At 34.6% G+C, this 26,612-nt stretch overlaps 1 protein-coding gene across 1 annotated transcript; it reads right to left on the reverse strand.

Annotated features, from left to right (window-relative positions):
- Positions 1-251: 251 nt before the first annotated feature.
- On the reverse strand, positions 252-26,361 carry LOC125670101 (uncharacterized). The gene is made up of 23 exons (XM_048905061.2): positions 26,208-26,361; positions 22,160-22,294; positions 20,603-20,691; positions 18,952-19,080; positions 17,441-17,570; positions 17,053-17,118; positions 16,745-16,862; positions 16,560-16,608; positions 16,068-16,169; positions 15,084-15,237; positions 14,613-14,727; positions 14,176-14,277; positions 13,923-14,042; positions 11,239-11,441; positions 10,845-10,956; positions 8,517-8,677; positions 8,214-8,339; positions 6,960-7,080; positions 3,757-3,913; positions 2,471-2,508; positions 2,154-2,297; positions 1,473-1,524; positions 252-651 (listed from the first exon to the last, which is right to left on the reverse strand). Exons 1-23 carry the CDS (start codon positions 26,243-26,245, stop codon positions 503-505), a joined length of 2,610 nt encoding a protein of 869 aa, XP_048761018.2. The 5' UTR covers positions 26,246-26,361; the 3' UTR covers positions 252-502.
- Between the last annotated feature and the right edge of the window lie 251 nt (positions 26,362-26,612).

Here is a 26,612-nt window from a genome sequence, read left to right on the forward strand (position 1 = left end):
CAGTAACCACAATAAATCCTACATTCATATGTCTCTGATTTAATGTCAGTGTTGCTTTGAAAGGTGAAATATTCTGTTAAACATCTGTATTCCCTCTGACCAACATCGTCGGATTCCCGCGGTCGGTTTTGCTTTTCTTGTGAGACACAAGGGCAAAACGAGAAGCGGCACCAATCGTGGGTTTGTGATGATATCTGACTTATCACAACTGAAATATTTTTAAATTCTTTAAACGACATGCAAGGTTTGAAATGATTGAAAAATTTATTCTGAGCACATTTGACATGTCACAGAATTCCCATTGTAAAAGAAGTTTTAAAATTAAAATCATGAAACGAATACTGTCTGTGGCATATTGTCACTGGAACCAAACACTCGCCGTCCGTAGTCGTAGATCTGTACCCATTGGAAGGTAAACAGAAGTACTGCAGGAGTCAATGTACTAAACTAAATAGTACACTGTACGTCTCGCTCCACGTTTTCCACGATCACGTCCACACTTTCACGTCCTTGAAACATTTAATGGAATATTGTTTCCCCGTCTAAGAAATAATGGGCTAAACCTTTCTCCACAATTATCTTCTTCTACACAGTTCTTCAAAATTATATTTTCTAAACAGCATAATGACCTGCCAAGTTTCACTATCTCCTCTGCAAATAAAATATTAACATGAAACTAACATTTTTCATATCTGTAGTACTTTGAAATTCTAAATAAATACACAGACCGGATCCATAAATTCTTATCATTTGATGAGGTATAAAACACCTGAAGAAATTATAATATGCATGGTATTTTCCATTTTTTTTTATATTTAAAAGTGAAAAATTGTAATTTTATCTAAATTCATCAAGAAAAATATTTTAAAACACTAATACTGGGATTATAATGCTTTTGTATACTATCCTAACTAGATTGGTAGCAATATTCAGAAGGATAGAGAATATATCACTGCTGTTTATATACACATTTGTGACAGTTTTCCTTTTAAAAAAATACTGTGATGATGCATTATTTCTTTGAATGTCGTAATGAATCAATCAGACATTGCATAAGACAATGCAGGATATAAAAGACATGTATGATTTTCATTTTCAAAATATTTCAAACACTGTGAAAATTCTGTTTGCTATACCATCATTCAAATCACCCGTGGTAAATCTTGCTAAGCACACTGAAAATAATAGCATTTTGGCTAGTGAAGAAAATTTGTCAAAAAATAAATAAATAAAATGGCAGAAATGTCCCATACAGCAAAACAAAATATTAATAGGCAATTATATTTAGTAAAATAAACATGTACGAGGATACGTCAATAACCAATATTACATATACTACTTATTATTGTATTAAAATATGTTCTATATTCCACCCACAAAAATTAAAAATATGTTTCATAGATACTTGGAGAGTATCAATCCTTTCATTACACAGAAACTTAATTTTACTGTAAAAAGATATGCAATTATACCTTTTGAAGTTCTGCCTTCCTCAATTGTTAATGACTGTAGATTTGGAGTATACTGAAGAAGAAAAAAATACAAGAAATCAATGGACCGCATCACTCACCTGAGTCACGTTGTCCCTGCTATTGTTCAGCTGCTGAGATTTTCTCAAGATTTTTTTTTTCGATCTTCATTCCCATGAAAAGTTTGACCCCATATTGTAGCTCTAATGGGTCATGACATAACTAAACTTGAATTCACACCCCATGGGGAATGCCTTTGAACAATTTCAATCTACACTATACCAGGAAGCTTTCATGCAGATTTTATCTTATCTGACCCAATGGTTCTTTAATAGAAGATTTTAAAATGACCCTCACCCTACTTTGCCTTTTCTTGATTATCTCCCCTTTGAAGAGAGCATAGCACTTCATTTGAACAGACTTGAATCCCTTTTACCCAGGGATGATTTGTGTCAAGTTTGATTGAAATTAGCCCTTTCATTCAGGAAAAGATGAAAATCTGAAAAGTTTACTTGACAGACAGACGAACACACAGGTAACAGACAAAAGCTGATCAGAAAAGCTCACTTGAACTTTCAGCTCAGGTGAGCTAATAATTAGAGATTACTGAATAGTGCACAATGCCACCTTGAATTCTAGGTAGCATGGTAAAATGAAAACTATCATTACGACAGATTTACTTACATGAACTAGTACAGATGACAGTCGTCTAATGGACGTAATTCTTATCCTTATGTGATGGAGTGCCAGTAACTGTACGCTGTGGTGGACCTGAATCTGGGACAACTTCTCAATTTCAATCTCCAAGTGAGATAGCTTAGGACAGCCCTAAACCAAAAAGACTACATCAAAAATCTACACCATTCCTTTGTCAGTTGTAAATAACTAGCTTATACATGGATGGTAAAAAGAAAACTGATCACAACCACTTAATATTAGTCACATAATTATATGTAAGGAAGTAATGATTTATCTGTGCAATGGTGGTGTTTTGCACTTACTTGTACCCTGAGAGCTGACAGCTTTGGACATTTTATGCCTAAAACAAATGAAATATCAAAGAATGTTTCTCCTTTTTCCACTGACTTGGGAGAAAATGCAGACTCAAAAAATTATTCTACATGAGATTTTCCTATATATTTAAGAAATAAACTTCATATTTGAAATTACATGGGGGGTATGAACTGCGACACTTCATGCCAAAATACTTCATGATGCATGTAAACACTTCATGGAAAGAAAGCCAGCTTGAAGCATTGCAGTTCATATACATTGTACTCCTATGTATCTTCAAAAATGAAATTCATTTCTTATATTTACATTCTTTTATTTCTGTTGGAATTCCCAGCCGTTAGAATAAATCCGCTATATTTATCAAGATTCATATGAACATTGTTCACAACTGCAGCACATTCATGAGGAAATGACTATCATTATAATTTGTAAGGATACCAAACGCAAAAACCTTGGATTTCCGAAAATGTAAATATTGATATATGAAAACTAGAGCTATCCTAACAGAACTTATATTTTCATGGTTTACACTTAAAACTGGGTACTGTAAATCAAATTTTATTCGTGACAACTTTATTTTCCGATTTACCAGTAATAAACTGGTTCACAGTGACTAATTTCCACAACCGAAAGATCCTGTACAGTATATTTGAAACACTGTAAAGTTGATAGGGATGTTCCTCATCCCATGACATGTCTGTGACATGTGAATTATGGTGACTTCAGATGAAAATGGAAATCGTTTTCCTATCTCTGAGTTCTGTTTAAAGGTCAAATGGAGATCAAACTTGAATCTACACTATCTGAATATGTTTACCTACATGAACATGTGGATTACTTGTAATCAATCTAATTAAGATAGCGATGTAGATGAGCGGATCATAGGATCCAATTTTAATTAGATTGACTTGTAATTTTACTTTAGTCATGTTGTTTTCGAGATTTCACTCTATCCGAGAATATCGTGGATTCAAACACTTGAATCTATATGTGTATACAAGCTTGATTATCTAAAAAAAAAAAAGTGTCATTTCTTGCTCAGGGGCTGTAAAGATGAATGTAAATCTGTTTTTAACGTCTACTTAATCATCTCCTGTTGGAGAGGAGTGACAATTCCTTTGTACATGCACACATCCCCTTTAGTCAAGGTTGTTCTATACCAAGTATATTTGAAATCAGTCCTGCAGAAATACAGACAGAAAAAAATACAACTTTTGATAAGAGAAGATCTCGTGGCCCTCTGCTTCAGGTAAGCAAAAGATAACAGGCTTACATAGTGTGGACAGATGAATGCCTTGATCCAGCGTAAGACACTTTAATTGAGTGAGTTGGAGGGAGAGATTTATCTCCCCTGGTATGGCTCTGACCTCTAGAACTTCTAAAGACTTCTCACACTGCCTTAATAGCTCCATTCTCAAACTTGGTGTAAACTGCAAAAAATAAGGGGAAAAAATGAGATCTGTGGGCCTTAAAGGTCACCTTGTCTATAACATATTGCTTAACAATGATTGTTCAAAGGTTTACAAATCATGGACAGAAAACAGCTCAAAGACAATATTTAAGCATGGATTGTAATAAGTCATGTACATGTATATGCAAATTTGAGAACAAAACACATCACAACTGGGCATGTTGCACTTTAAACTGTTTTATGTCAAAAGCTGCTGAATTGTGTGACTGTTAGACTGAGGTTGTGACTGTTGGACTGAGGTTGTGACTGTTGGACTGAGGTTGTACTGTTAGACTGAGGTTGTACTGTTAGACTGAGGTTGTACTGTTGGACTGAGGTTGTGACTGTTGGACTGAGGTTGTGACTGTTAGGCTGAGGTTGTACTGTTAGACTGAGGTTGTGATGTTGGACTGAGGTTGTGACTGTTAGACTGAGGTTGTAACTGTTGGACTGAGGCTGTGACTGTTAGACTGAGGTTGTACTGTTAGACTGAGGTTGTGACTGTTGGACTGAGGTTGTGACTGTTGGACTGAGGTTGTGACTGTTAGACTGAGGTTGTGACTGTTAGACTGAGGTTGTGCTGTTAGACTGAGGTTGTGCTGTTGTGACTGTTGGACTGAGGTTGTGACTGTTAGACTGAGGTTGTGACTGTTAGACTGAGGTTGTGCTGTTAGACTGAGGTTGTGCTGTTAGACTGAGGTTGTGCTGTTAGACTGAGGTTGTGACTGTTGGACTGAGGTTGTGACTGTTACACTGAGGTTGTACTGTAGACTGAGGTTGTGACTGTTGGACTGAGGTTGTACTGTTAGACTGAGGTTGTAATGTTGGACTGAGGTTGTACTGTAGACTGAGGTTGTGACTGTTGGACTGAGGTTGTTATGTTAGACTGAGGTTGTGACTGTTGGACTGAGGTTGTACTGTTACACTGAGGTTGTACTGTTAAACTGAGGTTGTGACTGTTAGACTGAGGCTGTGCCTGTTAGACTGAGGTTGTACTGTTAGACTGAGGTTGTGATGTTGGACTGAGGTTGTACTGTTAGACTGAGGTTGTGATGTTGGACTGAGGTTGTGACTGTTAGACTGAGGTTGTAACTGTTAGACTGAGGTTGTGATGTTGGACTGAGGTTGTGACTGTTAGACTGAGGTTGTAACTGTTAGACTGAGGTTGTGATGTTGGACTGAGGTTGTACTGTAGACTGAGGTTGTGACTGTTGGACTGAGGTTGTAATGTTAGACTGAGGTTGTGACTGTTGGACTGAGGTTGTACTGTTAGACTGAGGTTGTACTGTTAAACTGAGGTTGTGACTGTTAGACTGAGGCTGTGCCTGTTATACTGAGGTTGTACTGTTAGACTGAGGTTGTGATGTTGGACTGAGGTTGTACTGTTAGACTGAGGTTGTGATGTTGGACTGAGGTTGTGACTGTTAGACTGAGGTTGTAACTGTTAGACTGAGGTTGTGATGTTGGACTGAGGTTGTGACTGTAAGACTGAGGTTGTAACTGTTAGACTGAGGTTGTGATGTTGGACTGAGGTTGTGACTGTTAGACTGAGGTTGTACTGTTAGACTGAGGTTGTGACTGTTGGAGTGAGGTTGTACTGTTAGACTGAGGTTGTACTGTTAGACTGAGGTTGTGACTGTTGGGCTGAGGTTGTACTGTTAGACTGAGGTTGTGACTGTTAGACTGAGGTTGTAACTGTTAGACTGAGGTTGTACTGTTAGACTGAGGTTGTGATGTTGGACTGAGGTTGTGACTGTTAGACTGAGGTTGTACTGTTAGACTGAGGTTGTACTGTTAGACTGAGGTTGTGACTGTTAGACTGAGGTTGTAACTGTTGGACTGAGGCTGTGACTGTTAGACTGAGGTTGTGAGGTTGTACTGTTAGACTGAGGTTGTACTGTTAGACTGAGGTTGTGACTGTTAGGCTGATGTTGTATTGTTGGACTGAGGTTGTGACTGTTGGACTGAGGTTGTGACTGTTAGACTGAGGTTGTGACTGTTGGACTGAGGTTGTACTGTTAAATTGAGGTTGTGACTGTTAGACTGAGGTTGTGACTGTTGGACTGAGGTTGTACTGTTGGACTGAGGTTGTACTGTTAGACTGAGGTTGTGACTGTTGGACTGAGGTTGTGACTGTTGGACTGAGGTTGTGACTATTAGACTGAGGTTGTGACTATTAGACTGAGGTTGGGACTGTTGGACTGAGGTTGTGACTGTTGGACTGAGGTTGTGCTGTTAGACTGAGGTTGTGCTGTTAGACTGAGGTTGTGACTGTTAGACTGAGGTTGTACTGTTAGACTGAGGTTGTGATGTTAGACTGAGGTTGTGCTGTTAGACTGAGGTTGTGCTGTTAGACTGAGGTTGTGCTGTTAGACTGAGGTTGTGACTGTTAGGCTGAGGTTGTGACTGTTAGACTGAGGTTGTGCTGTTAGACTGAGGTTGTGCTGTTAGACTGAGGTTGTGACTGTTAGGCTGAGGTTGTACTGTTAGACTGAGGTTGTGATGTTGGACTGAGGTTGTGACTGTTAGACTGAGGTTGTGACTGTTGGACTGAGGTTGTGACTGTTAGACTGAGGTTGTGAGGTTGTACTGTTAAATTGAGGTTGTGACTGTTAGACTGAGGTTGTGACTGTTAGGCTGAGGTTGTACTGTTGGACTGAGGTTGTGACTGTTGGACTGAGGTTGTGACTGTTGGACTGAGGTTGTGACTGTTAGACTGAGGTTGTGACTGTTGGACTGAGGTTGTACTGTTAAATTGAGGTTGTGACTGTTAGACTGAGGTTTTGACTGTTGGACTGACGTTGTACTGTTAAATTGAGGTTGTGACTGTTGGACTGAGGTTGTGACTGTTGGACTGAGGTTGTGCTGTTAGACTGAGGTTGTACTGTTAGACTGAGGTTGTGACTGTTGGACTGAGGTTGTAGAGTTAGACTGAGGTTTTGACTGTTGGACTGAGGTTGTGACTGTTGGACTGAGGTTGTGAGGTTGTACTGTTGAATTGTTATCCGTGAGGTTGTGTTCCTTACTTTGGGTAGATTATTCAGGGTCAGATGTTGTATTCTGGACGATTCCGTTACTCGGACAGTCTGTAATCTCCTCAGACCTGTCACACTTAAAACTTCCAGAGATTCTGGTATCTGTAAATTCCTAAAAACAAAAGATCAGTGTATGTATGATATAAAGCAGTACATTTGAGCGTTATATGTATATATTTTTTTTTATTGTTTGGACTTCTATTGTATACATAGTATGTAACAGTGTCAGCAGCCAAATAAAATACCACAGTGTTATAAAATATATGTCACTGTTACATACTACGTGCAAAAGATTTTTTTTTTTAAATGAACATTTAATGTTTATACAGTTATAGCAAACCTCCAGGGACAGCCAAAACACAGTTCGTTATAACCAAATTTCATTATATCCGATACAATTTAAGTTATTTTCCTTTCATAGGGGATAAATATCACTTTGCAATTATATTAAAGTGTGAATTCGTTTTAAGCATGTTCATTATAAGCATGTTTTACTGTACAAATATTTACATTAATTAAATTTAGAAGTCAGTTTTTGAAAGATGGCATTGTATTATAACATTTTCTTGAACTTCCCATGCTTGTCAATCAGGAAGATGATACAGTGATGGAACAGCCATGTGTAATTTCTTCAACATCATTGGAGTCAGATTGGTATTATGACATCAACATTATTTTTAGCGTGACATTTTAACAGTAATACCATTGCAAATTACGGTTCAATAACGAGTCACAGTGGTTTAGTGGTTAGAGGGTTCACATCATGACCAGGTGATTGTGGGTTCAATCCTCATTTGTACCTTGACAACATCATACTTACATACAAGACAGACATGTAGAAATACGTAATGACTGCTACTTCACCAAACACTTAGCATTTAGAAGTGAGAGTTAGTCTTTCAAATGAGACTGTAAACACTGAAGTCCCATACACAGCATACATTGGTGTGATAAAGAACCCTGTCTACCATGGCCCTGAACACCATGACTAAGCCTAAATTGTCGGGACACTTCACTTGTAACTGGTACACGTAACATCTCAATATGAGTTTAAAATTCTCCATAGAACAAGAAACAAAAATCAGATGAACCACAAACATTATCTTCAGTTTCTCATAGCAAAATCATGTTGGAATGTTAATTTTTTTTAATATAAATAAACATAAAAATATACAATATAATAAATTTGAAAGTCTATAGTTTGATGATAGTATAATAAAGTATTTGGTTGACTAAGTCACTAACCTCAGCTGATTACTTCCTAAAATTGTTAGTGATGTCAGCTTTGGACAATGACAGAAAATTTCTTCTAGTGTCTCATCTGTCAGCATATCACACTTCTGAATGTTGAGGGTTCTCAAGAAGGGACAACTAGCAACACATAGAATCTTGTATGATTTTTATTATCATGCTAATAAGAGGAAGTACTTTTCTTAGCATAAAATTCCTAAACAGGCACACATTAAAAAAATAAGTTCATTTCAATTGTCATAGTGAACATTTACTATCATAATTTTTTTTTCATCAAAGTGAACAAATTATAAATACCTCAGGTTTATCTTGTTGGACTCCCTTGTACATACTCCTTGTACAATTAAATCTGTCAGTTCTACCGATCTCAGGTCAAAGTGTGAGAAGTTTGTTCCATTGAAATCAACGTCAGTCAGTTGATTGGCTGTTACAATACACTGCTGCATCATACTGCAGTACTAAAATACAAAACACTGCTGCATCAAACTGCAGTACTAAATACAAAACACTGCTGCATCATACTGCAGTACTAAATATAAAACACTGCTGCATCATACTGCAGTACTAAAATACAAAACACTGCTGCATCATACTGCAGTACTAAAATACAAAACACTACTGTATCATACTGCAGTACTAAAATACAAAACACTGCTGCATCAAACTGCAGTACTAAATACAAAACACTGCTGTACCATACTGCAGTACTAAATACAAAACACTGCTGTACCATACTGCAGTACTAAATACAAAACACTGCTGCATCACACTGCAGTACTAAAATACAAAACACTGCTGCATCACACTGCAGTACTAAAATACAAAACACTGCTGCATCAAACTGCAGTACTAAAATACAAAACACTGCTGCATCAAACTGCAGTACTAAATACAAAACACTGCTGCATCACACTGCAGTACTAAAATACAAAACACTGCTGCATCAAACTGCAGTGCTAAATACAAAACACTGCTGTATCATACTGCAGTACTAAATACAAAACACTGCTGCATCATACTGTAGTACTAAATACAAATCACTGCTGCATCACACTGCAGTACTAAAATACAAAACACTGCTGTATTATACTGCAGAATTAAATACAAAACACTGCTGTATTATACTGCAGTACTAAATACAAAACACTGCTGTATCATACTGCAGTACTAAAATACAAAAAACACTGCTGCATCATACTGCAGAACTAAATACAAAACACTGCTGTATCATACTGCAGTACTAAATACAAAACACTGCTGTATCATACTGCAGTACTAAATACAAAACACTGCTGTATCATACTGCAGTAGTGAGTACTAAAATACAAAACACTGCTGTATCATACTGCAGTAGTGAGTACTAAAATACAAAACACTGCTGCATCAAACTGCAGTACTAAATACAAAACACTGCTGTATCATACTGCAGTACTAAATACAAAACACTGCTGCATCACACTGCAGTAGTGAGTACTAAAATACAAAACACTGCTTCATCATACTGCAGTACTAAATACAAAACACTGCTGTATCATACTGCAGTAGTGAGTACTAAAATACAAAACACTGCTGTATCATACTGCAGAACTAAATACAAAACACTGCTGTATCATACTGCAGTACTAAATACAAAACACTGCTGCATCACACTGCAGTAGTGAGTACTAAAATACAAAACACTGCTTCATCATACTGCAGTAGTGAGTACTAAAATACAAAACACTGCTGCATTATACTGCAGTACTAAATACAAAACACTGCTGTATCATACTGCAGTAGTGAGTACTAAAATACAAAACACTGCTGCATTATACTAAAGTACTAAATACAAAACACTGCTGTATCATACTGCAGTAGTGAGTACTAAAATACAAAACACTGCTGCATCATACTGCAGTAGTGAGTACTAAAATACAAAACACTGCTGTATCGTACTGCAGTAGTGAGTACTAAAATACAAAACACTGCTGCATTATACTGCAGTACTAAAATACAAAACACTGCTGCATTATACTATTATACTGCAGTACTAAAATACAAAACACTGCTGCATTATACTATTATACTGCAGTACTAAAATACAAAACACTGCTGCATTATACTATTATACTGCAGTACTAAATACAAAACACTGCTGCATTATACTATTATACTGCAGTACTAAAATACAAAACACTGCTGCATTATACTATTATACTGCAGTACTAAATATAAAACACTGCTGTATCATACTGCAGTAGTGAGTACTAAAATACAAAACACTGCTGCATTATACTGCAGTACTAAAATACAAAACACTGCTGCATCATACTGAAGTACTAAAATATAAAACACTGCTGCATTATACTGCAGTACTAAAATACAAAACACTGCTGCATTATACTGCAGTACTAAAATACAAAACACTGCTGCATTATACTGCAGTACTAAAATACAACAATAGAGTCCTGACACTTGGTTGAAGTCGTCAGCATTGAATTACTCCGTGGAAGAATTCCAACGAAATCATCAATAATTAAAGTAATGTTTTAGGAAGTGAGTCAATATCAGTCATGTTAATAACAGCTAAAATAGGGAGAAAATTTACGTTTAGTGATATCCATCAGTCATAGAAAAAAGCCTTACCTGTACATGGAGAATATGGAGATTTGGAGAGTTCGAGATATTCAAGGAGGTAAATTTTGGACAGCTTTCTATACATAAAACTTCTATAGTGGTGCAATTTGAAAGAGACAGCCTGAAATTCAGCAAAACCAAAGTTAATGAAAGATCTCCAAAGTGTTTTCCAAATCAAATTGATATTCATAAAGTATGTAAAATTTCAATTGTACATGTTTATTGGAGATAAAAAACATTGTACATAGCATATAATCAAACTCAAATTTGAATTGTTCAGCAATATATATGCATGAAAAAACAACAACTTGAATTGCATTTGTTCATGTAATTATGCTGCCAATCGAATTTCCTCTATTACTTTCATTAAGGACACTATACTTATGCCTTCTGGACTTCTTACTGTGAGAAAAAACTGCATTTCTTAATGACAAGTTTGGAGAGGGACCTAAAGTTGTTGACAACTGAGGAGAGCAATGTTCCTTTGATGCCCTTCATATCTGACAGGTACAGCTCTTGTAAATTCTCTACACCACTATGGTTTTCAAAAATAGCTTGATCCACCCTTTGATTCCACTGACACTCCATGCCTCTTGTTCTCTGTATCTGTAAAAGAAAACAAAATAGCTTGATCCACCCTTTGAGTCACTGGACATTCCACACATGTTCCTGTTGTTTTCTGTTTATATTAATTAAATTTTGTGAGGAGAAGCAAAAAAACTGATTTATAATTTATACAGGACTACTGAATTCTAACTATTAGTGAGAAATTAAATCTCACACACAATTTTGTGAGATCATGAACAAATTTATAATTTTCATTGCAATGAAATTCTGTGTACTAAATGCACAATGTAGCTGCAGTTAGTCCATGAACAGGACTGAAAAGGCTAAGTACAATTTAACAAAAATGGGGAAAAAATCATATAATCATCCTTTATTTCTTTCACAATCTATAAATACAAAATGAAATGTAAATTCAACAAAGCTAATACATGTACATGTATGTCTGAGGAAAACCTTCAAATGACGTTTAAATACTATCTCTTCATGCAAAACAATGTCCTAAGAAAAGTGAATAAAACTATAGATAATTTTTATCTGGACACAAGTAAATGTCTGTAGGAGAAAAAGAAAAGATATTTAAATGACAAACTTGTACATATATATATGATTCTGATAAATTATGTTTCTGTTTTAAAGGACACATTGCATGTTTCTGAACTTTTTAATTTTTTCAGCAAAATTAATTCATTTCATGCCTAAAACTACTTTACATGTTTTAAATGAAACAGTTTGCGTAGTTTTCGAGTTTCAAAGCGATGAAATTCAAATCTTGCGATATGCATATTTTCTTCGATATTTTACGCGCCATTATCTGTGACATCATATGCGACCTCGAGCGAGAAGATTTGTAAACAGTTATTAGCCATTTCATAAACAGAGTAGAATTAATTGACAAAAAAAAAACAATTATCACATTAACGGCTTGTAAATAACACTGCATTAGGGTGTTTTGTGCCGTTTAAGGGTCTACTTGCTGTCAGTAGAGAGGATTTGACTGTTTTTTTTTCAAATTTCGAAGAAAGGTATGAGGGACAAGACGTGAATATTTTTTGTCCGCACAATGACTTTGACATAAAAAACCAGTAGAATTTGTCCCTGTACTTTTTCAAATAAGCACTTGGACAAAGATGTAGATAAACTGCGAGAAAATGGTTCTATCAAAGCTACGCACTGTTACATATAGGGCTACGGCATATGCTTTCCGTTCTGCTCTCAAATTCAATACACACTCGCACCAACTGACCTTCACCTTGTAACAACATATAGGCAGAACTTTTGATCGGAGTTTCTACCAACTGGTACATGTAGTTTTAAAAAAGAAATTTAAAGATAAAAGATAATTGAACTTCCAATTATAAATAATAAAATATGATATTTTCCAACTTTGAATTGAATTATAATTAGGCCTAATCATCTAATCCTTTCATTTTTTTTAAGGAACGCGTACGCAACAACAACAGCACACCGAGCTCCCACTTCCTAAGTAACAACATGTAGATTAAAAAAATAATGACTAATAGAATTGCTTGAATAGAATAATTTAAAAGTATTGTGATTTTCACTATAAATTTGATCATTTTTATTTATTTATTTCGAAATGCACCTGTGATAGGCCTAGTTGTCAATGATACGTAATCGTATCATAATTTAGGCCTATCTAACTTATCCAAAAATAAATTTAATAATAATTGCACTGTTTATTTTAGAAAAGCAACAACGCTAATTACAGTTGTTTAAAGAAATGGCATTATCAAATAGCGTTTAGACAGCGATCTCATGTTAACATTATTTACTCGCAAATGCAGATGTCATACTCGCTTTCCTCGCTACATTTGGGTCGCTATTTGTATGCATTGGTGGCTAAAAGATATAAGACTCGGGAAATTTGTCAACATCCAAATAAATGTTATCCATGGTAAATAAATTAGGCCCCTAAAACCCGAGTTTTTAAAAATATCTAACACTACTTTTACAACAAGTTGATCATCGAAGGTCGCATATGACGTCACTGTACCACGTGACTACCTATCTAATTAACTAGGCTTTTTGAAATCGGGGCTTAGATTTAAGTCCGTATTGTGGCTAATTATCACAATACTTCAGTGAACGAACTATTACAATTAATTTCTATAAGCATAAGGAAGACAAAATGCATATAATTCTTTATATTTTAAAAACACGAGATGTGTCCTTTAAAATAATACATTATGATTTAAATACGTTCATGTTATGTGAGAGAAAAATCTAATGAGCTTTACATATTTAATATTTGTTTTGATAGGTGTATATTTTGTTTGTAAATAAGAAACAGTTTTGACAAGTAAAACAAGAGTGGCACATAATATAAAAATCTACTCCCAGGGCAAAAAAAAAAAATCCAGAAGAAATATTAATCTAATCATTAGTCATTACTAAGAAATTCCAACATAAAAATGTGTGAAACAAATAGGTATTTCCTATTCCTACAATTTAACAAACAAAAATTGATCATGCAGAAATACAACCAAATAAACTACCTACCCTTTTGCCATACAACAGCCCATCAAAGAGCTCTGCCTCCTCAAAATCTCTACAGCCCTGTAGATGTAAGGAGGTCAGAGTGGAGGCATTCACTGGAAGACTGGACAGAATGAAGCAGCCCTGTCAGAGAGAAGAACGGGTCTCTATACCATGTGTAACATTTCATCATAAAAGACTGGTTAAAGTCTGAGGCAATAAAAACATGCTTTTGATCATTTTGCAAGAATTTCAAGGCAACATACAAAGAACTCACACCAAAGTGAAGGATTCTGAGTGTCTGAGATCTTATTTCTGCCTGGTTCCACTGCACTCTGGGTTCTCCAACATTCACCTTCAACTCCCTCAGATTGGGTAGCTATCACACAAAGAGAAATATCGATCAATGGGAATTATTTTCGGTGTTACTGACATCACCAAAATGCAACACGTGTTTCACATGTCTCAACTTCATATAAAATTTTTAGTTTTAAAAGTTAAAACTAACAATAATCCTTCAACCAGATGTTAGTGTTTCTGAAAAATGAATGTCCCACCATGTGGTGAAGTCCTGTTGCAGAAAGGTTAACGACTTTATATAACTAAACTATAGCCATGTTAAATAGTATATATATATATATGTGATATAGTAGATCTTCTCATGGAAATGTATTATTGTGCATAAGTTCAGGTCTGACACTGTAAATACTGTACTTCGTTTAGAATTTCATTGAGATCCTGTGCAGATATTCCTTCACACTGGTCCAGTGTTAATATTTGGATTTGATCTTTGTGTGGAATAGCTGCCATGAAAGACTCGCATGATAACCTGAATAATAGAATCAAGACTTTATAAGATACTGTACATGTACATCAGGTAATGTTAGCGTGCCGGAAATGTTGGTGATTTTGGTGGATGATGAAAATTTGCCAGAAATGAAAGCATCAAAATTTCTATATGAATGATACACTTGTTACATGAAAATTTAATGCCCCAAAAAATAAAGCACTAATATTTCAAACTACAACTTTTTGAAAAATCCGCTAAATATTCTTGATGCCAATATACCCAATATACAGCATATTACTTTCATGACATTTGAATCAAAGGAAATATTTAGATCTTAATAAGGGATGCATTTCATACAATTTTTTAATAATCAATTTCACTACTGGTCTTTTCACCTTTTGTTACAGGAGATTTCCACTTCCTGTAGACAGACACTGTTGATTTGCATAGTCTGGAGTGATTCCAGTCTGAGGTGTACAGAATTTATGCTGCAGGGAGACAACTCAAGACTCTCTAAGACATCACAGGAATTGCATGAAAATTGATTCACTGTTAACATAATAGAAATGAACATTATAATATATATATATATACATATATGTATGCTTAAATATATTCATATTCTTTTGTATCTACATTTGTGCAAATGTATGTCGACTGAGTGGGGAAAAAAACATAATAGAAGTGAAATGAGCACTTATCAACACAAAATGCATTGCATATACATGTATGTCAAAAATACATGCACAGAAAACTGAATATAAGTTAGAGAGGGTTCCACGGGGGGATAAGAGGATGGTGATCTTCCTATATACCATATTTTCCATCAGTTAATGAAACATTACACCCAACCATTGCCAAGTCCCACGTTCTCCATTTTGACTCCCATGATTTTGACACTTGGCTTTCACCTTGTCATCGACCTTTTGACTTTCACTTTGTCCTTGACCTTTTGGTTCATCAACCATAGAGTTGATGTCTATCTTGTGAAGTTCAAAAGTGAAGACTATGAACAAGGATAAAGTTGAGTATAAAAAGATAAACATGAAAACAGAATTTAATGGCCAAATTGAGAATTAATATACCTTTATGTAGGAGGCATGAGAAAAATGCAAATATGGTATTGCTACCAGGGTATTTTGTATCCTTAATTAATATTAATGTGTTACAACATTCAGAGTCTGAATCATTTCTGATAACTACCTAGTATCTTGTAAATATTGTTTGTTAGTGAAAATAAATAATATTCCATATTTGATTGATCTTTTGAGATAAAATTGAAAATAATACATCTTAGAAAAACAAAATTTGATTAACACTGTAAACATAAAAGAGCATGCTTTGCTGCTTTCAAAGATTTTATCATACACTGTACTTACAAAGAGGTGCTGCCACTTTTACAGATTCTATGATTTGGCACATGTCAATATTCAAAGACTCAAGACTTGGAAAGGGATGTTCCACCTCAAGAGTCTGCAAACCTGTAGGGTAGATGTGGTTAATCAATGTCAATTAACATACTAGTAAATGTATGGTATTCAAAACTACAACTACAATTGCCTTAATGGATCTCAGTCAATCAGAAAGGTTGGAATCATTTACCGGTAATCATATAATAAAGGTTTTTTATTCAAATGAATAAATTGAACTTTGATACAAACGTTTGAACTTTTTTTGACATGTTTATGCATATAAATTCTTTCATTGTCTTTCACACTCAAATACATATACATTTAAAATTGTTGCAATTAAATCATATCATATTAATTCAATTCAAATTATACAGATTATGTACATGCCTATATTATGTGTGTTCTCATTCAAGCATTTTTATTAAACAAGAATACTAAATAAAAGCACTTCTAACAAACCATTTTGTCCTAAATTCAAGACCTTTAGTCTTTTTAATCCATTTCTAACCTGTAAAACACCAAAAAATACTGATAACAAATTAAAGTGAAAAAAAAAAAATGCATCTCTGATCGACTATATTACTGCTAAATAAATACATGTAATTTTATATACAATGTACGTTTTATTTCTGTGTGTAACTTACAGGTAAATTGTCTGTGGGAAATGTTGATATGGAATTTTGGAGGTCTAAGTATTCTAAATGCACACATGAACGTAAAATCTCTGTGACATTTTCTCCTTGCAACATCGAATCATTCAATCTGCAAAGCAAAACACATGCATGTATATCTTTTATGACAGACAATAAACCAGTAGGTATATTTATGTAGTACACACAAGATGTGAAGCAAGACAGGATCACCATTCAGCTATCCATGTGCTAAGATCATCATTGATAAGAAAGTGTCTAATCAAGCAGAATAAAACACTCAATATCATGCGCATACTCACATAAGCTTTCTAATATTATATGTTGGCTTTTCTTCAACTCTTTGGACAAAAATATTTGACCTGCACCTATTACAATGTAAAAGAATCTATGCATGATTATCATTTATTATATAATTCAATATTTTCAAAAAACTTAATATTACAATTAATATCTACTGGGATCAAATAGACCTATTACATGCAATTTGACCCTATCACATGTAATATTTACTGGAGTCAAATGAACCTATCACATGTAACATTTACTGGAGTCAAATGGACCTATCACAAGTAATATTTACTGGAGTCAAATGAACCTATCACAGGTAATATTTACTGGAGTCAAATGGACCTATCACAAGTAATATTTACTGGAGTTGAATGGTTTAAAAGACATGAAATTGATTACTGTTGGATATTGAGTTCTGCCAGGTTTTTCATGGCTACCACTTGAGTCAGGTGTTGACTGTCTAGGTATTCATCAAACAAATTCACAGATAAAACGTCCAAGTTCTCTCCCTTTCTGTGCAACACTTCCACTGCAATGTAATGTATGAATTCTACTCTGTATATCTAATCAAAACAAACAAGAAATTATGTTGACATATCTTACTTGAACTTTGAAATTGGGACCACCAGTTTTGTAACTTGGGACCACAGGCACTTGTTTCTGTAAATAATTATGATGTCTGTATAATAATGATACATAGATCATAACTTATTTACAGAAACAAGTGTCTGTGCTTGGGACATCCTCTTCTTGTTTGTAAAATGGATTACCCCCTTCCCCCTTATTGAAATCCAAGCTTAATGAAGGGGGGGGGGGTGTCAATGACCATTAAAGGACTAGAATTGCCCTAATGGAACAAATACTCCACAGTGAAACCTTTTTAAAGCATTGCTCCAATATGACCTTGACCTACTGACCCCAAAATCAGTAGGGGCTGTCTTGAAGTTTCACTGATTTGCTTGTACATGATCCAAAGTATATTTGACCTATACACACTGTGTAGTTCAGAAACCACCTTAGTAAATCTATAACAGACTGAATGCACAAAATGAATGATGTACACACATGTATGCATGTGATGAAACATCTCTACAACCTATAACATCAACAGTAAACAGCATACAGGTAATTATAGGTACCAGCATTCTAAAGTCAATAACATCAACAGTAAACAGCATACAGGTAATTATAGGTACCAGCATTCTAAAGTCAATAACATCAACAGTAAACAGCATACAGGTAATTATAGGTACCAGCATTCTAAAGTCAATAACATCAACAGTAAACAGCATACAGTAATTATAGGTACCAGCATTCTAAAGTCAATAACATCAACAGTAAACAGCATACAGGTAATTATAGGTACCAGCATTCTAAAGTCAATAACATCAACAGTAAACAGCATACAGGTAATTATAGGTACCAGCATTCTAAAGTCAATAACATCAACAGTAAACAGCATACAGGTAATTATAGGTACCAGCATTCTAAAGTCAATAACATCAACAGTAAACAGCATACAGGTAATTATAGGTACCAGCATTCTAAAGTCAATAACATCAACAGTAAACAGCATACAGGTAATTATAGGTACCAGCATTCTAAAGTCAATAACATCAACAGTAAACAGCATACAGGTAATTATAGGTACCAGCATTCTAAAGTCAATAACATCAACAGTAAACAGCATACAGGTAATTATAGGTACCAGCATTCTAAAGTCAATAACATCAACAGTAAACAGCATACATGTAATTATAGGTACCAGCATTTTAAGTCAATAGACAATCTTTACACAATGGAATACTAAACTTCTCTATGAAATGCAATTGTGTGAAATTATACTGACTATATACTTGCAAAAGTAAATATTTTCTGAAAAATCGTCCCCCCAATAAAAATTGACTCACTGCACTCATTGTTTATGGATGGGTTGTTAATGTACAGCTGTCTTAAGTGAGGACAACAATCAAAAACTGATGCAAGAAAATCATCTAATGCTGAAAGTTCCAAAACCATTCCTCCAACTCTGATGTTCTCTGGAAATAAAAAACAGCATTTAGTAATACCAGGTACATACTATTTACAATTATTCTCACCTTTTATTCCTGAGCCAGTCTGATTAAATCACACCTCTTAACTTGCTTGATATACTAACAGTTGCTGTGTTCCCACACAGCGATGACTGTACGTATATATCGAAAAAAGTGAGAGGTTTGATTTTAATCAGACTGATTTCTGAGTATTCTTCCATACTCTATACTACATGAAAACTTTATTAGTAAAACAAGCATGCATGTTGCTGAGAAAACTGACAATGAGGCATAATATACATTTATAACATTAGTAATACAGATTAATTTTTTTTTCAATTTACAAGCAATATATGGAATTTATTAGGGTGGTAACAATACATCAATAAATTGATGCATTGTAATGCAAGGGGTGACCCGGTCAATATGATACATCGATACATAAAATGAAGCTCAATTTTTTTAATACTTTCCTGGTCATTCAAGTGTATTATGCTCCATTTTGGTTTTAAATTAGAATATATTTAAATAAGAACAATAAGATATAGAATGATCAGAGATCATTAATGATTCAAAAGTTCAACATATACAGTTTTAGAAATTAAATAGAAATCTCTTTAGATAGAAAGTTGTTAACCAACATAAAGAATAAGATTTATTGAAAAAGAAACAATAAAAACTATGTTTTCCTTTCTATAAATCAAAAGATAACTAATGTGAAGCATCATGATATACATGTATATTTCTATCTGATAACTAATGTGAAGCATCATGATATACATGTATATTTCTATCTGATAACTAATGTGAAGTATCATGATATACATGTATATTTCTGATAACTAATGTGAAGCATCATGATATACATGTATATTTCTGATAACTAATGTGAAGCATCATGATATACCTGTATATTTCTGATAACTAATGTGAAGCATCATGATATACATGTATATTTCTATCTGATAACTAATGTGAAGCATCATGATATACATGTATATTTCTATCTGATAACTAATGTGAAGCATCATGATATACATGTATATTTCTGAAATATTGTGATACATTATTCATTATTATTAAAATTTATAAAACTGCACAATTTTACAAACAAAAATGCAATCAATGGTGCTGTACATGATTATGATACTTTTTTCTCTTGCGAAAGACAGCCATGGAATCTATGTTACAAGTGCTACAAGTGCTACCTAATAATAATGGGATCTTTTTACCACTAATGGGATATGTTTTACATACCAGTATGAGTAATGGGATATTTTTACCAGCAATGGGATATTTTTACTCACTGCCAATGGGATTTTTTGTACTTGTAGGTTATGGGATCTTTTCAATGTTTAAACTGGTAATGGGATCTTTTTTACTTACAGGTAAAGAATTGCTATGAATTTCTGATTTACCTTAGCATTCACCTTTGCATTAATCAAAATTTACACACAATTTTTAAATTAGCCCATGGAAGTTTTCATGTGACATACTCTTTGCCACCAATATATAAGTATAACATTACCTGCATTAGGACAACGTTTTACAATATTCAACATTTTCTCTGCCATTGGAAGTGGACAGTTTGTAAAATCTAATAATTTCATCTGCATCCTGAAATGTATGTACAAATTTTAAGAGTGGCACTGCAATTTAATGACACATGTTTCAAAACTTTACAAACTTTTTCAAAAATGCTGAAAATTGAAACTAGATTTGTTTTTATAAATAAAATGAAAACAATTGACCATATGGAATGTACATCCCCATGATTTCTCCAAAAACATTGGGGGGAAATTATATACTGTTATATTGGGAGGAGTAATATATTTCAACTTTTGAACATCATATAAGATTTACAAATACCTTATTTCTTTTTTTTAGGTATTTATTACAACCAAACTAAGTGAAACAAGATATCCATTTGCCACATTGCTCACCTGGTTGAGTTACCCTGGCCCTGCACGCTGTTGTTCAGCTACAGTGATTTTCAAAAGATTATTTCCACACAAATTTTGACCCCATCTTGTGGCCCCAATGGGTCACAACATAACCATGATACAAGGCCATAAGATAAAAATCATGGTATGAATTGTAAGGTTTTGTCATAATGAATTTATACCAAAAATATGAAAGTTTTATCTTACACAGTTCAGAAGAATTGCCTACATTATGTAGGTTAATTTTTCTATATTCTGACTATTTATATGACTAATCATGACCCCAATGTTCTTGTCTAATGAGAAGAAGATTTTTGAATATGTTTTCCTATATATTCCCATATAAAACTTTGATCACCTATTGTGACGCGCCATTCTACCCCAGGAGTCATGATTTGAACAACTTTCAATATGCACTACCTAGGGATGCTTGCATATTAATACGAGTATTCATAGCCCTGCAGTTATATGAAGAAGATTTAATTTAAAAGATTCTTCCTATATATCCCAATTTAAAATTTTGATCCCCTATTGTGGTCCCAACCTGCCTAGCCCCAGAGGCCATGATTTGAAGATATTTGAATCTACACTATATCAGGAAGCTGTCATATAAATTTCAACTTTTCTGGCCCATTGGTTATCGAAAAGATTTTTAAAATGACCCCATCCTGCTTTTGCATTTTCTTAATTATCTCCCCTTTGGAGGGAGCATAGCCCTCCATTTGAACAAATTACAATCTCCTTAACTCAAAAATGAGTAGTGCAAAGTTTGATTGAAATTGGTCCAGTGGTTCTTGAGATAAGGTTTAAAAGATGCCACAAAATTGTTACCAATACTTCATTGTCTCTACTTTAAAAAGGGTGCAGCACTTCATTTGAATAAATTCATATTCTCTTTACCCAAGCATTCTTTGTGGCAAGTTTGGCTGAAATTAGCACTATGGTTCTGGAGAAGAAGTCAAAATGTTTCAAGTTTACGGACAGACGGCAGACAAAAAAAGTGATCAGAAAAGCTCACTTGAGTTTTCAGCTCAGGTGAGCTAAAAATACATCAACCCATGCATCCATATTTTTGTTTGTATTAAGTGTCCTTAAACAAGACACATTTTATTTTAACTCAGTATTATCAGTTACAATTGTACCATATTGTAGCTTTTTTGATGAGATCTCTGAATTTAGTACACGTCTGTGCTAATGAGCACAGGTCCATCCAGTCCAAGTGCTTGAATATTTCATACAGAACACCTGCAGGTTGGTGAAGCAATAAATGACTGTACCTGAAAAGATGGACATTATAAAACTACATATCTCTATATACCATATATACCATAGTGGAGTTTACCTAAGCTAAACGATGATCTGCATATAAATGTGCATGTTTCAATGAAAGTGGAAATGAGACTAAACAGAGCGTTAAAATTAACCATAAAAAAAATATGCAACACTTTAATTTGGGTATCTTCTTTATATCATATAGGATTTCTACAAGTAAATATAAGGGCTTAAAAAGTATCCTATGCTGTAAAGTGAAAAATTTATCTTTTCCTTATTGCTTAAAAAATTGTGAGTGTATTTTCCTTATTGTAAAGAACATGAAGTACTTCGATGATTCTAAGACAGGAAAGAGCAATTTGAAATGAAACATGGTGTATATTTCTTACTAAACATATGTCTTAAATCATTGTGTAAAGATAGACAGGGCATTTAATTATGTGATTAAGATATATTATGTCAGAAATATAACTATAGGAATAATCAAACTGGCTCAACATGGAATGAAATCCAGCTAAGTATTAAAGACACTGTACAGATATAATCAATAATGATACAGTAGTGAAATCTTCTAAGACATTGTACAGGTAGCAATAGGTAAACCACATCCAATAGTGAACGTAAAGACTGTACATAGTACAGGTAAAGCAAAGGTAGGAGCATTATGTTACTATGTTGACCAATGAGCTGCATCCAACTCAGACTGTACCTACTCTGCCCCCAGAATACATGGAAGCACCTCATCAAATCATTATACTTTCATTTTCCATAAATTGTACTTTATCCTTCATGAATGCAACTTTTATACAAAACAATTGCATAGAGCATGACATACCCTATGTACATGGAGTCCTACATGTACTTCTTGCTACATATAGCCAAGATAGAGATATTTTGTGCAATCTTTCTCAAATTGTTAAACTTATATTAAACTATTTGCATGTCATTATCAATGGTTCTATTTTTGTCACCCTAATCGCAATTACCGATTCATAAATGTTAATTCAAAAAGTTCACATGTCTGTAAATGTGATCAACCACCAATGATAATTACAGTCATTAACAGTTCTAGGTCACCCAAGTTCACTATCTAAAGTGCCCCCCTGAGCACCACTGACTGCCTGACGCCTTCAGAAATTCCCTTAGGTGTCTCTAAAAAACTGTCTAGGGATGTTGTTATACTCTAAACCGCAGAGCTTGGGCTAGTTGTTGCAGAGTCTGATATTGTCTTTGGTGGATGCACCTATCAAGTTCGTCCCATACATGTTCAATATAGGTTTCAAATCTGGTGATTTGGATGGCCAAGGCAAAACTTGGATATAGTGTCTTACTAAACATCACATGTTAGATGAGCAGTATGTGGTCTGGCATTGTCGTGCTGGAATACTGCTCTGAGATGCTGCAGTATTGGAACCACGTGTGTCTGTATGACTTAATAAGTATACCGCGTTGCATCAAAGTACCTTGTATGAGACCCAATGCTGTCCTTCCTCTATAAAATATTGCTGCCCACAATATAACACTACTCCCTCCAAAGCAGTCACCCTTCTGAATACAATTTTGCACAAAACATTCATTTTGGCACCTCTGAGTCTTCCATCAAGCCTCTGCAGTAAAAATCAAGATTCATTGCTGAACCAATTGGCAAACAGTCTGCACTGATATTCTGTCAATCCTAGGAATGGTAGATGCTGTAACAGATGACGCTGCTGTGAATCGATGACAAAGATGACACAATCGGATGAAGCGATCCTGTGCTGCTGATGTTTACCATGCTGTTGTTATCTGCTCCACACACCTGCTTCCAGTCATCCAATTACGTTATTGCATTGAGCATCATTCAGATGCAGCATTTCTCAAAATGCATGCAGTTACATTTGAATACAATACATAATCAAATATCGAGAACCTGTGCATTTGATAGACTATAGCTAGCTACTGGAGCCTGAATCATGTGCAATAAAGAAGAGTTAACAGACACCATGCAACATAGAATTTCATGAAAACCTGTTTTATTGTCCTCAAATTCTATAGAATATTTATCAAGTAAACAAGAACGTTAGATTTAACAAGGAGTGATCAGGCAATTCATTCTACACCAAAAACATTAATATCCATATGTATGTGGTAGTATCGGTCTATATTATCTCCATTTCATTATTTTCTACTTACTTGTAGATTTATTATCAAATCACATTACAGGTAACTTTTACTTTCATTCTTTTGTTAAGAATAGTATTTAAACCCGAGCACAACCGTGCTCGGAGCTTCTTCTGAGCCAAACCTTGCAACAAGGTAAATATCAGGAGTTGCCGCACCCTGTATTTTTGATTAGTGTTTCTTTATTTTTCCTGTTTAATTATATTTTTCTCTCAAGCCACATTCATTCCCAGGGATTATTATGTTGAGTATTTATCATACAATTGTTGAACTTTATTCAAGGTTTAAAACTTTATTTATTTATTATTTTATTACTAGCCTCACTCTAGGCGGACTCAAACTTACCTGGAAATATCTAAAGGGTTGAATACTTTATATAACACGTATCATCATTAAAAAAAAACCACAACGCGAAGTAAAAAGAACATATCAATAGTAGTGACAGAATGTCCAACTACTACGTACATGTATAATGAAAAAATATCATTTGAATTAAAGATTTAAACAGCAAAAAATCAATACTACACAGAAAGGCCATTTCTTTTTTTGATTAGTATATATTACAGCTACTGGAGTTAATTAACATTTCATATGCTTATAAACAATTATGTATGTTTGATGTAATGTCCAAGATTGGATGCTGTAATGGTAGATAAAGATATATCCATCTGCTAGTATGTATATACAAAGACATAATGCACACTCTATAACACTCTATAACATGGTGTGTGTTTATATGTATGTTCCAGGCTACAATTACTCCTGTGATATGTAAAGTAGACCTAGCTAGTCCACACTCAAACTTCTATTAATCACAAACTTAATTGACTGACCAACAGATCGATCACTGCATGTGGTGTCACAAGAAGCTTGCTCCTGGCTCACAAAAATTAATCTATAGATTAGACTGTTGTTGATTTTCTTTCCTCTTTTTTTTTTTTTTTAATTAAAACTTTAATCATACAAACCGGGAACAGCAAGCCTCTGCATGCTAGGTGAAGATAACGAACAGTGATCAATCTCATAACTCCTACAAGCAATACAAAATAGACAGTTGGACAAACACGGACCCCTGGACACACCAGAGGTGGGATCAGGTGCCTAGGAGGAGTAAGCATCCCCTGTCAACCGGTCACACCCGCCGTGAGCCCTATATCCTGATCAGGTAAACGGAGTTATCCGCAGTCAAAATCAGTGTGCCAAGAACGGCTTAACAATCGGGATGAAACACGTGAGACAGCATTTGACCCAATGCGAGGTTGTATTGACGAACTAGATCGTTATAACGACCATAGAATTTGCGAAATGCTGACTTCAATCGAGACTGTTGAAATCCCTGTACCATCAACTTGTTTGTCAGTTGCTTACATCGATTTAAAAACTGACTATACCCAGAACAAGCTCTTGCATATCGAATCAGTTGAGATATATAAACACCATATGCAGGTGATAATGGAATATTGCTACACAAATAAGAGAAGTTGACGATGGAGAAGCTGAAATCATCCCGTTTGTCATACAGTTGAGTTGTCAGTTTGCCGTTAATGTCTACTTTCAATAAAATATCTAAGTATGAAGCAGAAGTGGGCGACTCTGTGGTGTCCTTTATTTCGAGCTCACAGGGATATATCAAATCGACATATGAATGAAAGCTATCATTGTTAATAATGCATGTGGTGTAACCATCTGCAACTCCACAGATACAGTTTGCCTGATGACATCATTACAGAGACGGATCTTTAGTCCGAGAAAACTTACCACTCATCCTCAAAAAATTCATCACTATCCACCTCCATGTTTTAACATTGCCAGAACTTGATCATCATGACAATGACATTTTATAAAATGATAAAACCGAAAGTAAGAAAGTGTGTCTGTGTAATCACACAAAAGTTTGCTGAGGTAAGAGCATTCATGATGAATTTCGAAGCGTTCAATAGATAGAGATCGCATTGATACGATTAATATTCTCTGCCTTTTTTAACACCAAATTACCATGAAAACGTATATTTTCTATTTCAATATTTCATGAACTAAATCAATTTTATGTTAAAATCAGTATGTCCGTGCAAGGACGAAAAGATGTATAATGAAATGAAAGTAGAAACATATGTAAACAAAGGCTATATTCATCCGCACGGGTCGCATAAAAGTTTATTAAAA

This window comes from Ostrea edulis, chromosome 4 (assembly GCF_947568905.1).
Source record: "Ostrea edulis chromosome 4, xbOstEdul1.1, whole genome shotgun sequence".
Taxonomy (NCBI): domain Eukaryota; kingdom Metazoa; phylum Mollusca; class Bivalvia; order Ostreida; family Ostreidae; genus Ostrea; species Ostrea edulis.

Excerpts from the sequence above, each read along its gene's own strand:
- LOC125670101 (XM_048905061.2), bottom strand. The coding sequence starts at position 26,245 with ATGGAGGTGGATAGTGATGAATTTTTTGAGGATGAGTG. Across the intron at positions 14,278-14,612 it reads TCAATGAAATTCTAAACGAA|CTACCCAATCTGAGGGAGTT; the intron begins GTACAGTATTTA and ends TTTGTGTGATAG. Across the intron at positions 3,914-6,959 it reads CCCTGAATAATCTACCCAAA|TTTACACCAAGTTTGAGAAT; the intron begins GTAAGGAACACA and ends TATTTTTTGCAG.